At 46.6% G+C, this 14,241-nt stretch overlaps 1 protein-coding gene across 2 annotated transcripts in view; it reads left to right on the top strand.

Moving 5' to 3' along the window:
- The first annotated feature begins 5,754 nt into the window (after positions 1-5,754).
- Positions 5,755-14,241, top strand: part of gemin8 (gem (nuclear organelle) associated protein 8) — a 28,845-nt gene continuing 20,358 nt past the window's right edge. The window contains exons 1-2 of one of the 2 annotated variants that reach the window (XM_078408642.1): positions 5,755-5,851; positions 13,339-13,777. In XM_078408642.1, the coding sequence (XP_078264768.1) occupies positions 5,828-5,851; positions 13,339-13,777 (463 nt within the window). In that variant the 5' untranslated portion in view covers positions 5,755-5,827. Of the gene's footprint in view, positions 5,852-10,041; positions 10,533-13,338; positions 13,778-14,241 lie in introns of those variants that run through there. The other variant, XM_078408641.1, reaches the window with a different exon arrangement.

Genomic DNA, 14,241 nt, shown 5'->3' with positions numbered 1-14,241 from the left:
CAATGGTGTTGAAGTGGTAATGGTTGAGAGCTTCAGGTTCCTTGGCGTTAATATTACCAATGATCTGTGGTGGTCCAACCACGTTAATGCGATGGCCAAGAAGACACTCTACTTCCTATCTCTACTTCATTTGGAGACTGAGGAAATTCAGCATATTTGCAATGACTCTTACAAACACATTGTGGACATTGGACTTTGTCCATGGAACTGATGCGCTACAATGCTGAGAACTATATTCAGCACTCTGTATTTCCCCCTTTAATGCTCTATCTATTGTACTTGAGTTTAATTTGAATGTATTTATGTATAGTATTATCTGTGTGATTGGATAGCGTGCAAAACAAACCTCAGTACACATGACAATAATAAACTTAAACCTAAGTTTATTAATCATTCTAACTGTTACTGAGAAAATATGCCTCTTGATTTTTTAATCCTCTGCTAAGGAAAATAGGTCCTTCTTATTTACACTACTTAGGTCCATCACGGTTTTATTCACCTGAATTAGGTCTGCTCTTAGCTCCAACGTTCCAAAGGAAACAATCCCAGTCAGTCCAAGCAAAATCCTCAAATATATCTTCCCCATCCTCTCTACTGTAAGGCGATGACAGGAAATGTAATACTAGAGTGTATGTAGCTTTGGCCTATCTAGCACAATCTACTAGAAGAGCATTCATTCTCTGTCCATGTATTCTATAACATCTGCCTGATAAAACAGCTAATGGGCACTACAGCAACCACAAATGAAATTACAAATCCAGCCTCAACAATAATTAACCAGCAGTTCACGTTCGAGCTAAAATTCAAAACTTACCTTTTATTCAGGTTCCACACTATTACCATCTTTGCAAGGAAGCTTTTATATGGAAAGCTTAATTCTCAGCAGAGGCACCTCAGTCCAACTTCAGATAGCTCCTCTGTCCCTCCCTTCCCCTCCTCCTGCCCAGATCTCCCTCTATCTTCCTGTCTCCACCTATATCCTTCCTTTGTCCCACCCCCGACATCAGTCTGAAGAAGGGTCTCAACCCGAAACGTCACCCATTCCTTCTCTCCCGAGATGCTGCCTGACCTGCTGAGTTACTCCAGAATTTTGTGAATAAATCAGTCCAATGCTGATTTGCCTGCCTGACGGTAATTAGATTTCAAGAATAATTCATTGGCATGAAAAGCAACATCCTTAAAATGGCAGAGTGGCCAGGGACCTGGGTTCAACCATGACCATGGGTGCTCTCTATGTCGACTTTGCACATTCTTCCTGTGGGTGCGTGGGCTTCCTCCAGTTTTGCTCCCACTTTTAAAGACGGGCGGGTTTTAGGCTAATTGGCTGCTGTAAAATTGCTCTTAATATGGAGGGAGTGGATGCAAAAATGGGATAAGATAGAACTGGTGTGTGAACAGGTGATCGATAATCGGCATGTTCAGCAGGCCAAATGGCCTCATTCCATGCTGTAACAATGTGTAGACTAAATTGCCTTATTTCTCATTCTTGTCTGATAGCAGAATCTATTATTTCTCAGTCATGTCAGATTTTGTAGCAATATTGCCTTCCTATGAATGGGTGCATTTTCCTAAATATAAATTCATCGTCAAGCCAAAAGCAAGGCAAAATCTTTGTTTTAACTATGGAGAAAGACATGAAGACTGGAGAACGTAGGACAGTTCAGGGAGATGTCTTATAGACAGTCCATATTACAGTCGTGGAGATGCTGGACGTCCTAAGGCGCATAAAGGTAGATAAACCCCTTGGGCCAGATCAGATATATCCAAGGTCACTCTGGGAAGTTAGAGAAGAAATTGCAGGAGCCCTCGCTGAGATATATGAATAATCATTAGATATGGGTGAGGCGCCGGCAGTTTGGAAGGAAGGTAAAGAGGGCTGCAAGGAAAAGACTCGTAACTAGAGACTGCTGAGTCTAACATCTTTGGTAGGCAAGTTACTTGAGAGGATTCTGACGGATGATATACGTGTATATATGCATTAGGACAGGGGCTGATTAGGGATAGTCAACGTGGTTTTGAACATGGGAGATCGTGTCTTACATGTCTGATTGAGTTTTTTGAAAAAGTAACCAAAAAAGTTGTGGATACCGAAGCCATAGACATGTGTAGGAAGGAACTGCAGATGCTAGTTTAAACTGAAGATAGACACAAAAAGCTGGAGTAACTCAGCGGGACAGGCAGCATCTCTGGACAGAAGGAATGGGTGACGCTTCGTATCGATACCCTTCTTCAGATTGGTTAGGGATAAGGGAAACGAGAGATATAAATGATGTAGAGAGATAAAGAACAATGAATGAAAGATATGCAAAAATGTAATAATGTTAAAGGAAACAGGCTATTGTTAGCAGTTTGTTGGGTGAAAATGAGAAGCTAGTGTGACTTGGGTGGTAGAGGGATAAAGAGAGAGGGAATGTCAGGGCTACCTGAAGCTGGAGAAATCAAAATTAATACCACTGGGGTGCAAGCTGCCCAAGCGAAATATGAGATGGTGTTCCTCCAATTTGCGTTTAGCCTCACTCTGACAATAGAGGAGACCCAGTCTGTGTTTGGTCTCGCCGATGTGTGAGTCCACATCTTGAACAACGGATACAGTAGATGAGGTTGGAGGAGGTGCAAGTGAAACTCTGCCTAAACTGAAAGGACTGTCGGGGTCCCTGGACAGGGTCGAAGGAGGAGAAATAGCGACAGGTGTTGCATCTTCTGCGGTTGCAGGGGAAGGTACCGGGGGAGGGGGTGGTTTGGGTGGGAAGGGATGAGTTGACCAGGGAGTTGCGGAGGGAACAAACTCTGCGGAAGGCGGAAAGGGGTGGAGATGGGAAGATGTGGTCAGTGGTGGGATCCCGTTGGAGGTGGCGGAAATGTCAGAGGATTATGTGCTGTATGCGACGGCTGATGGGGTGAAAGATAAGGACTAGGGGGCTGCAGTTTTCATTGAACACCCACTTTTCCAGAATGTATTCCTATTCATTTAAAGCAGGAATGTTCCTTCACCTGATATCACATTCCCTACTATAAAAACAAAAACAAAATGGAAGCGCTGAGTAGTTCAGAGAGAATCTGTGCAAAGGAAAACAGACCTGTTTGAATGGAAGGTCACAAACACAAATGCTGAATGATCTGCTAAGTATTTCCATAACTGAAAGCTGAGGGCAGGGGGGAATGGGAACTTATAGAAGAATGCCATTTTTTTCCCCCCCAGGGTGGAAATGTCAAGGGTGGCAATGTCAAGGACCCAAGGGCATGGCTTTCAGGTGAGAGGAACAAAGGAACACAGGGGTGGGGCATGTTTTTTTGTACACAGTGAATGGTTGGAATGTGTTGCCAGTGGTGGTGGTGGAGGCAAAAAAAATGGTGTCATTTAAAAGACTGTTAGATAGGCATATGGATATACAGGGTACGGAGGGATAGCGATCAAATAGCGATCAACTCTGCGGAAGGCGGAAAGGGGTGGGGATGGGAAAATGTGGCTAGTGGTGGGATCCCGTGGGAGGTGGTGGAGATTTTGGAGGATTATCTGTTGTGTGGAACGGCTGATGGGGTGGGAGTTAAGAACTAGGGGGACACTGTCTCTGTTGCAACTAGGGGGAGGGGGAGCAAGGGCGGAGCTGCGGGGTATCGAGGAGACACGAGTGAGGGCCTCATCTATGATGGGAGAGGGGACCCCCGTTCCCTAAAGAATAAGGACATCTCGGATATTCTAGTATGGAACACCTTATCTTGGGCGCAGATGCGGTGTAGACAGAGGAATTGGGAGTAGGGGTTAGAGTCTTTGCAGGAAGCAGGGTGGGAAGAAGTGTAGTCGAGATAGTCATGGGAGTCCGTGGGTTTGTAATAGACGTCAGTCGATAGTCTATTTCCTGTGATGGAGACTGAGATCAAGAAAGGGGAGGGAGGTGTCGGAGATGGTCCAAGTAAATTTGAGTGCAGGATGAAAATTGGTGGTGAAGTTGACGAAGTCCATGGGTATTGTGCCGCCTTGCATTGTTAATTTTAAACCCACAACCAATTATCAGATAACTTTGCCCACTGATTAACCATTAACTTCGAGAGAGGAGAGGCTCAGTCTACCTAGACCTAAGCAATGTCACAGTTGCTAAACACTTTAACCCCCCCTCCCATTCCAGCACTGACCTTTCTGTCCTGGGCTTCCTCCACTGTCAGATTGAGGTCCAATGCAAATTGGAGGAACAGGACCTCATATTTCGCTTGGGCAGCTTACAACCCAGCGGTATGAATATAGACTCCTCTAATTTCAAGAAACCCGTGGTTTTCCTTTCTCCATCCCTCCCCCACCCTAGTTCTCCGACTAGTTTCACTGTCCTCCTGGTTAGTTTTGTTGTTTGTGTGCCTCGTTGTCACCTTCTCCTCAGCCAACAATGAACCATTCTACATTTCCTTAATCACCGGCTGCTTTGATCTGTTGCTTTCACACTTTACCCTTCCATATCTCCAGTCTCCCCCTCCCCTGACTCTTAGTGGCTTCGAGCCGAAATATCACCTATTCTCTTTCCCCTAACTCAGTCTGAAGAAAGGACTTGTCACGAAACGTCACCCATTCCTTCTCTCCAGAGATGCTGCCAGTCCCGCTGAGTTACTCCAGCATTTTGTGTCTATCTTCGGTGTAAACCAGCATCTGCAGTTCCCTCCTTCGGCCACCTGTTCTTTCAACTCCTCCCCTCCCACCATCCTGTAACTGAAACAGACTTTACAGCTGTTTTTTCACTTGCATTTCTCATAGTCCCTGTTGATTTTAAACCCACAACCATGAAGATAACTTTGACTAACCATGAACTTGGACAAGGCTCTTCACCAAGATGGTCACCGAGCGGCGCCACCTCTGCCAGCCGTCACCCACCACGTGAACCCTCCGCCCAGCCGTCACCCACCACGTGACCCTCCGCCAGCCGTGACCCAGCCGTCACCCACCACGTGACCCAGCCGCCACCCACCACGTGATCCAGCCGTCACCCACCACGAGACCCAGCCGTCACCCACCACGTGACTCTCCGCCTGCCGTGACCCACCACGTGACCCAGCTGTCACCCACCACGTGACCCTCCTCCAGCCGTCACCCACCACGTGACTCTCCGCCTGCCGTGACCCACCACGTGACCCAGCTCTCACCCACCACGTGACCCAGCCGTCACCCACCACGTGACCCTGCTCCAGGCGTCACCCACCACGTGAATCTCCGCCAGCCGTGACCCACCACGTGACCCAGCCGTCACCCACCACGTGAACAGTCTGCCCAGCCGTTACCCACCACGTGACCCTCCCATGACACACCACGTGACCCTCCCGTTACCCACCACGTGACCCTCCGCCAGCCGTTACCCACCACGTGACCTTCCCGTGACGCACCACATGACTCTCCCGTTACCCACCATGTGACCCTCCTGCAGCCGTGACCCATCACGTGACCCTCCGCCAGCCGTTACCCACCACGTGACCCCCCCGCCAGCCGTCACCCACCATGTGACCCTCCGCCAGCCGTTACCCACCACGTGACCCTCCGCCCAGCCGTTACCCACCACGTGACCCTCCGCCCAGCCGTTACCCACCACGTGACCCTCCGCCCAGCCGTTACCCACCACGTGACGCAGCCGTCACCCACCACGTGACCCTCCCGTCACCCACCACGTGGCCCTCCGCCCAGCCGTTACCCACCACGTGACCTTCTGGCAGCCGTTACCCACCACGTGACCCTCCGCCAGCGCCACTAACCACGTGACCTCCGCCCTGCCGCCACCCACCACGTGACCCTCCACCAGGCGCGTCACCCGCGCTCTGCGCATGCGCGAGGGGCAGTGAGGCCGCGGCATCTCCAATGGCGACGGGTGCTGGTTATCAGGTAAAACAGCGCGTAAGATGAGCATCCGACTGTAAACTCAGTGGGTGGCTGTATCCCCCCCGTCCCGCACTGCCCCAGGCCCCTCGCCCCACTGTGGCCAGGCAGCGGTGAGTGCGGACATGTCGGTGCGGCTGCCTCAGACTCTGACTGAGGTTGCGGGGTTCCAGTCCCCAGGCAGCTCCATTCGCAGGCTGTCCGGTTACAGTCTCGCCAAATATCATCCCAAGGGCAAGGCAGCGGGATTGCGCGCAGAGTGGAACTGTTTCAGCGGGTTGTACCCTCATCTGAGTAAGAAAGTTGTGGCTTCAAGCCCCATGGCATGCAACTGTCTGCAGCAGATGTAACACCTACTCTGAAGAAGGGCCTCGACCCGAAATGTCACCCACTCCTCCTCTCCTGAGATGCTGCCTGTCCCGCTGAGTTACTCCAGCACTTTGTGTTCATCTAACTGTGTAAACCAGCATCTGCAGTTCCTTCTTGTGCCTGTTCTTTCACCTCTTCCCCTCCCACCATCCTGGAACCCAAGGTATTTATTCCTTGGGTACAAATCCCTTCGATTTGTACCAGCATCTGCAGTTATTTTCTTATCCTGGAACCCAAACACACAGTTGGCATAAGATTCAATGTGCTCTAATTGTCACTTGTGGAAAGTGCAGACACAGCAAAATTATTTTTCTTACACACATTGCAGTAGAGTATCGTCATACCCCCAATCCTTGATTCACTCAAATTCCGCATCCACCTTCTTTGCTCTGAAACAGAACTCATTCATTCTGCTGGTCATCATTTTGATTCAATTCTCCCCAGTAATATAGCTTGGCCTTTTGAACAGGATTCACAACCTTGATATGAATAACACGAAACATGGACAAAGAAGCATAATCCAACATTTACATTAACACAATTGGCTGTACCAGAGGTATTCCATTTGTTCTACTTGTCACTTTTCCCAATCTTCTCTTTTTCCCCAATTTTAATGAGTCTTGAACATGCTTCTCTTTTTCACAGATGTTATTTGACCTGAGTGTTTGCAATATTTTCTATTTATTCTCATTCTACAGATTTGTACAAATTAAAGGCCAATGTGGAACTGAGTTGTCCCCATCAAAAAGGTTGTAGACGTTGTCTATATAGTCTTCAGTAAGGCATTTGAATGGTAGGCTGTTCTGGAACATGACACCGCATGGGATCCAGGGAAAGCTAGCTGACTGGATAGAGAATTGATTTCATGGAAGGAAGCAGAGGGTGATGGTGAAAGGTTGTTTTTTGGACTGGAGGTCTGTGACTAGTGGTGTGTCTCAGGAATTGGTACTGGGCCCTTTGCTTTTGTGGTTTACATTAACGATATCAAGGCTGTGCTGTATCTGTAAACTAAATAAAGTTGTAGAGTGATCCAACAATGAAATAGGCCCTTCAGCCCAACTTGCCTATGCTGACCAAGTTGCCCCATGTACGCTGGTCCCACCTGCCTGTATTTGGCCCATATTGCTCTAAATCATTCATATCCATATATTTGGTCAAATGTCTTTTAAATGTTGTTACTGTACCTGCCTCAGCAACCTCCTCTGACAGCTAGTTCCCTGTACCAACTACTCTCTATGTGAAAAATTACCCATCAGGTTCCTTTTAAATCTTGCCCTTCTCATCTTAAACCTGTGTCCTCCGGTTCTTGATGCCTATACCCTGGGTAATAGAGTGTGCATTCACCCTATCTATTCTCCTCATGTTTTTATGTTTTTATATACCTCTAAAATCTCTCCTCACCCCCCTGCGCTCCAAGGAATAAAGAGCTAGCCTGCCTAATCTTTCCCTACAACTCAAGCCTTCAAGTTCTGGCAATAAAAAGTTATGGTAAATCTCTGCACTCTGTCCAGCTTAATGACAGCCTGATTGTCCAAAACTGAACACAATACTCCAAAAACGGCTTTACCAAGGTCTCGTACAACTGTAACATAACTTCCTAACTTCAATACAATGTCTTAAATGATGAAGGGCAATATACCAAAAGCCTACTTGACCCCCTTATTTACCTGAGATGCCTTTTTCAGGGAATTATGTATCTGCACTCCTCCATCCCTCTGCTCCACAACACTCCCAGAGCCCTGCCATTTACTGTGAAGGTCTTGCCCTGGTTTGACTCCTCAAAATGAAACACCTCGCACTTATCTGTATTAAAGGCGATTAACCATTCCTCAGCTCACCTGCCCAGCTGATCAAGATTCTTCTGTTATTTTTGACCATCTTTGCTATCTATGATACCACCCACATTAGTGTCATCAGCAAACTTAGTAATCATACATTGTATACTCCTGTTCAAATCATTGATATAAACCACAAATAGCAATTGGGGCCAGCACCAATCCCTGAGGCACACCACTAGTCACAGCCCTGCAGTCCGAAAAACAACCTTCCACTATCACCGTCTACTTCCTTCCATGAAGCCAAATCTCTAACAAGTTGGCTAGCTCTCTCTGGATCCCACGCGATCTGACCTTCCAGGGCACCCGACCTTGCAGAACCTTATCAAATGCCTCGCTGAAATTCATATAGTCAAATTTTACAGCTTTGACTTCATATGTTCATGTCATAGGAGCAGAATTAGGCCATTGTCCATCGAGTCAACTCCACCATTCAATCATGGCTGATCTATCCTACCTTCTCAACCCCATTCTCCTGCCTTCTCCCCATAACCCTTAACATCCTTACGACTCACGAATCTGTCAATCTCCACCTTAAAAATACCCAATGAATTAGCCTCCACAGCAGTCTGTGGCAATGAATTTTACAGATCACCATTCTCTGACTAAAGAAATTCCTCCTCGTCTCCTTTCTAAAGATACGTCCATTTATTCTGAGGCTGCGGCCTGTGGTCCTAAACTCCTCCATGAGTGTAAACATCCTCTCCACATCCACTCTATCTAGGCCTTTCACTGTTTGGTAAGCTTCAATGAGATCCCCCCTTCATTTTTCTAAACTCCAGTAAGTACAGACCCAGTGCGTTCAAATGCCCATCATGCGTTAACCCAATCATCCGTGGGATTATTCTCGTAAACCTTCTTTGGACCTTCTCCAAGTCCCAAAACTGCTCATAACAGTCCAAATGTGGTCTGACCAAATGTGGCATTCCATTTGCCACATGTGGTCTGACCAAATGTGGCATTCCATTTGCCACATCTTTGCCAAGTCCCAACCTGTCCAAGTCCTGCAGAGTCCCTGCTTTCTCTGCACTACCTGCCCGTCCACCTCCTGGCAGAAGTTGGAGATGCAAATGGACTTGGGAGTGCTGGTTCAGAATTCCCAAAAAGTAAATTTGCAAATCGAATCCAGAGTAAGGAAGGCGAATACAATGCCAGCATCTATTTTGAGACGGCAACAACATAAAAACAGGGGTGTAATGCTGAGGCTTTATAAAGCACTGGTCAGACAGCATTTGGAGTATTGGAACAGTTTTGGGCCCTATATCTAAGGAGGGGTGTGCTGGCATTGGAGAGGGTCGAGAGGAGGTTTACGAGAATTATTATCCCAGGAATAATTGAGTTAACATATGATGAGCGTTTGAAGGCACTGGGCCTGTACTGTCTGGAGAATAGAAGGATGAGGGGGGGCGTCTCATTGAAACTTACCGAATAGTGAAAGGCCTGGATAAAGTAAATGTGGAGAGATTGTTGCCTCGAATGGGGAAGTCTAGGACCAGAGGCCATAGTCTCAGAATAAAAGGACGCACCTTTGAAAAGGAGATGAGAAGGAATTTCTTTAGTCAGAGGGTGGTGAATCCGTGAAATTCATTGCCACAGACGGCTGTGGAGTCAATGAATAGTCCTAAAGCGGAGATTGACAGATTCTTGTAAGGATGTCAGGGGTTATGGAGCGAAGGCAGGAGAATGGGTTTGAGAGGGAAGGATAGATCAGCCAGGATTGAATGGCGGAGTAGTCTTGATGGGCTGAATAGCCTTATTCTGCTCCTAGAACTTATGAACTATCTTCACATCATCTGCAAACTTGGCCACAAAGCCTTCCATTCCCACAATCAAATCATTGATATAATAATAATAATAATCCATTTATTTTATATAGCGCCTTATCACATGCTCAAAGCGCTTTACAAAAACAATTAACATAGAAACAAACACAAACTATCCTGACGGAAAAGCGGCGAATACTCAACGCCAGCGTCCTCTCATGTCAGGGTCCGGCAGTAGACATTAAAGAGCACAAGACACACAGATAATTTTTTTTACATAAAACAGCCATCACAGTGATTGCTCTAGGCATACCCTCACTGTGATGGAAGGCAAAGTCTTATCTCCTCCTCGTTCTTCTCCCGTGGTGCCACGAGGTGATCGAGGCTCCCAACTTTTTGAAGCCCCCACCGGGCGATGGAAAGTCCCAGGGCCGAGCCGAGCAGGCCGATGAAAGTCCTGAGCCCCCACCGGGCGATGGAAAGTCCCAGGGCCGAGCCGAGCAGGCCGATGAGAGTCCTGAGCCCCCACCGGGCGATGGAAAGTGCTGCGGCCGAGCCACGCAGGGCGATGAAGGGCCTGCGGGCGGGTTGATCATACCTCACGCTTCGGGGCGGTCGAAGTTGCTACGGCTGGAGCTCCCAAAAGCCGGTCACCAGCCAGGGACCTGCGAACTCCCGATGTTGCGGTCTGCAGGGCCCACGGCCGAAGCCTCCGAGATGGTAAGTCCAGGCCCTGCGACCGGAGTCTTTGAGGTCGATCCCAGCTGGAGGCCGCCGACTCCACGATGTTAGGCCGTAGCGCGAACGGAGATACGACACGGTAAAGGTCGCATCTCCGTTGAGGAGGAGATTTGAAAAAAGGTTTCCCCCAACCCCCCCACCACCCCCCTACATACACAGAATTAAAAATAAAACAAAAAGTACATTTAACAACGACAATGACAAAAAAAACAACAAAAAAAACAGAGAGACTGCCGGTGAGCCGCAGCTGCAGAACACAGCCACGCCCCCTTAATATACAACGTGAAGAGCAGCAGCCCCAGTACCGACCCTTGAGAATACCGCTAGTCACTGGCAGCCAACCAGAAACCCGCCCGCCCCCTTTATTCCCACACATTGCCTTCTGCCATTCAGCTAACCTTCTATCCATGCTAGTACCTTCCCTCTAATACCATGGGCTGTCATCTTCAGCAGCATCAAGTGTGGCACCTTATCAAAGACCTTCTGAAAATCCTGATAAACAACAAGCATTGACTCTCCTTTGTCTATCCTGCTATTTACTTCCTCAAAGAATTCCAATAGATTTGTCAGGCAAAATCTTCCCTTCACAAAACCAAGCTGACTAGTCTATTTTGTTATGTGCTTCTAAGTACTTGGAAACCTCATCCTCTATAATGCACTCAAATCTTACTAACCACTACAGGCTAATTGGCCTATAGTTTCTCCTCTTTTGCTTCACTCTCTCCTTGAACAGCGGAGTAACATTTGCAATGTTCCTGTCCTCTGAGCCCACTTCTGACTCTAGTGATCACTACTAATGCCTCCACAACCTCAAAAGCCACCTCTTTGAGAACCCTGGGATGTAGTCCAGGTGACTTCCATGTTCCAGGTGACTTCCATGTTCGGACTTTTCAGCTTCCCAAGCACCTTCTGCTTAGTAATAGCAACTCCACTAACTTATGGCCCCTGACTCGCTTGAATTTCTGTTACGTTGCTGGAGTCTTCTGCTGTGAAGACTGATGCAAAAAACGTATTCATCTGCCATTTCTCTGTTCTCTATTATCACTTCTCCAGGGTCATTATCAAGCAGTTTAATGTATATATATCACTCTATATATATCCCGATACTTTTGCTACCTTCTTTAATATTATTGGGGTGGCACAGTGGCGCAGTGGTAGAGTTGCTGCTTTACAGTGCCAGAAACCCGGGTTTGATCCTGACTAAGGGTGCTGTCTGTATGGAGTTTGTACGTTTTCCCTGTGACTGCGTGGGCTTCCTCCCACATTCCAAAGACATGCGTTTTTGTAAATTAATTGGCTTCTGTAAACTGTCCCCAGTGTGTAGGATAGAACCAATGTACGGGTGATCATGGTTGGCGTGGACTCAGTGGACCGAAGGGCCTGCTTCCACGTTGTATCTCTAAACTAAACTATTGACTAGCTTACTTTTATATTTCAACTTTTCTCCCTGTATTGCCTTTTTAGTTACCCTCTGGTTTTTAAAAGCTACCCAATCCTCTCGCTTCTCACTAACCGTTGCAATATTAAATGCCCTCTCTTTTAGTTTTATGCTGTCTTTGACTTTCCTTGTCAGCCATGGTTGCATCGTGATCCCCTTCGAAGCTTTCTTCCTCTTTGGGATGAAATGATCCAAACTATTCCCAGAAACTTCAGCTGTTGCTGCTCCACCGTCAATCTTGCTAAGGCGGCTTTCCAATCAACTTTAGCCAGCTCATCCCTCATGCCTCAGTAGTTACCTTTACTCATCAGGAATACGGACACGTCAGATTTCATCATCTCCTTCTCAAACTGCATATTATGGTCATTTATCTCCAGGGGTTCCTTTACCTTAACTCCCCTAATCAAATCTGGTTTGTTACACAATTCCAAAATCCGGAATTGGCTTTTCCCCGGTAGGCTCGATCACAAGCTGCTCTAAGAAGCCATCTCGCAGGCATGCTGAAGGGCGCTATTCTCTCTCCAGTCACCCGCTTACCCTTAAAGTCCTTAAAAAAAATCTCTTGGGATTTAACTTTGTTATCTGCCAAGATCCTGATTTTGGCCCTCCTGATTTCCTTCTTAAGTATGCTTCTCAGTTTCTGAAACTCCTCCAGGGATACACATGATCTCAGCTGCCTATGCCTGTCCCCTGCCTCCATTTCCTGACCAGAGCCTCAATATCTCTCCTCATGTAGGCTTCCTTGCTCCCATCTGCTTTGCCCTTCTGTCTAACAGGAGCATGCATGCCCTGAACTATTGTCATCACACCTTTAAAACAGTCCCACTTTCTAGACAAATCTTGCTACGGTCAGATTTGAAAACCAGTTTGTAGTGAGTCATAGAGCTTGGAAACGGGCCTTTAGTTTAGGCACCAACTCGTCCATACTGACAAAGATGCCCCATCTAAGTCCCACTTATTCGTGTTTGGCCCAAATCCCTCCTCCTGTGTGCCTTTCAAATTGTCTTTCAAATATTGTTATTCCTGCCTCAACTATTTTCTCTGCTAGCTCATTCCATATACCCACCATCCTCTGTGTGAAATGTTTTCCCTTGGGTTCCTAAGTCAGGCTAGGGCAGTAGTGAGATAGGCTGCACTCAATGAAAGAAAAAAATTCAGATATTAGAAAAGTGACTATTATGTTTATCCTGCGTTTTCTGTATTTATTACTTGAGCTTAGTGTCTGCCCATATCTGAACATTAATCACTTAGGAACAGCAAGAGAAGCATAAACTAGTGCCTTGACTAGAAATAAGGAAACATTGCAGTGGAAAAAAATTGAAATTAATCATTTTTGTTTTAAAACAGGGATCAAGAGTGAGACAAACACCAGATGTTTGGTACAACCATAGAGTGTACTCTAGATTTTGGCAACATTACCAACAAGCTATGGGATGGTTACAGAAGCATAGAAGGGCTTATCGCAAATCAGTCAGGTTATTTGAGTATTCCCCCCGGTGTAACACAGGACCTGCAGCAAGTCACTTTACCGACCGGCATCATGGTTCATCATGCTATTCTCCAAGACAAGCTCAGCAAGATGATCCTGGTCAAAGCACATGGCAGCAGTGCCCATGCAGCTCAGACAACGAAGAGGAACATTTGAAGGATGAAACTGATTTAAATTCTGATACTGAAAGGGAAAGTGACTCAGAGACTGAATTGGAATGTGAAGTCAGCAATGTGGAAATAACTGAAGAATTGCGTCAGTACTTCGAACAAACAGAGAAGCACAGAGAGGAGTTAAGTAAGTGTTTATGCTTTTATAGCTTTCTCCTTCTTGCAATGTTGCTCCATGGCATAGACTTTTGTGTCTGCTTTCTGTTTCTTATTCCTTTTTCACTTACAAAATTTGGTTTTGGCGCAGTTATTTTATATTTTGTTTCCCATGGAATTTTATCGGATAGCAAATGATCTGTTTCGGAACAATAAGACCATATACACTATCTAGGAGATGCACTATGTAGTGCTAATTTTGTGTCACAGAATCTGCCCCTTGAGACACATGAAGGAGCTCTTCAGTTCAAGAAAACTCAGACTTATGAAAGTGCCTATGAAAGATATATTTGGCCTTAAAGACATCCATGTAAAATGTTTAATGAAGTGTCTTCCACCATTTAAAAATATACCAGAACAATAGTTCAGTTACAAACCTGAGGCCATGTGCGAAGGGATTTGAAAAGGAAAATGTAACATGGATATCCATATCGG

Source organism: Rhinoraja longicauda, chromosome 12 (assembly GCF_053455715.1).
Source record: "Rhinoraja longicauda isolate Sanriku21f chromosome 12, sRhiLon1.1, whole genome shotgun sequence".
NCBI lineage: Eukaryota > Metazoa > Chordata > Chondrichthyes > Rajiformes > Arhynchobatidae > Rhinoraja > Rhinoraja longicauda.
The sequence above is the reverse complement of the archived record's forward strand: the minus strand, read 5'-3'. Positions and strand labels throughout refer to the sequence as shown.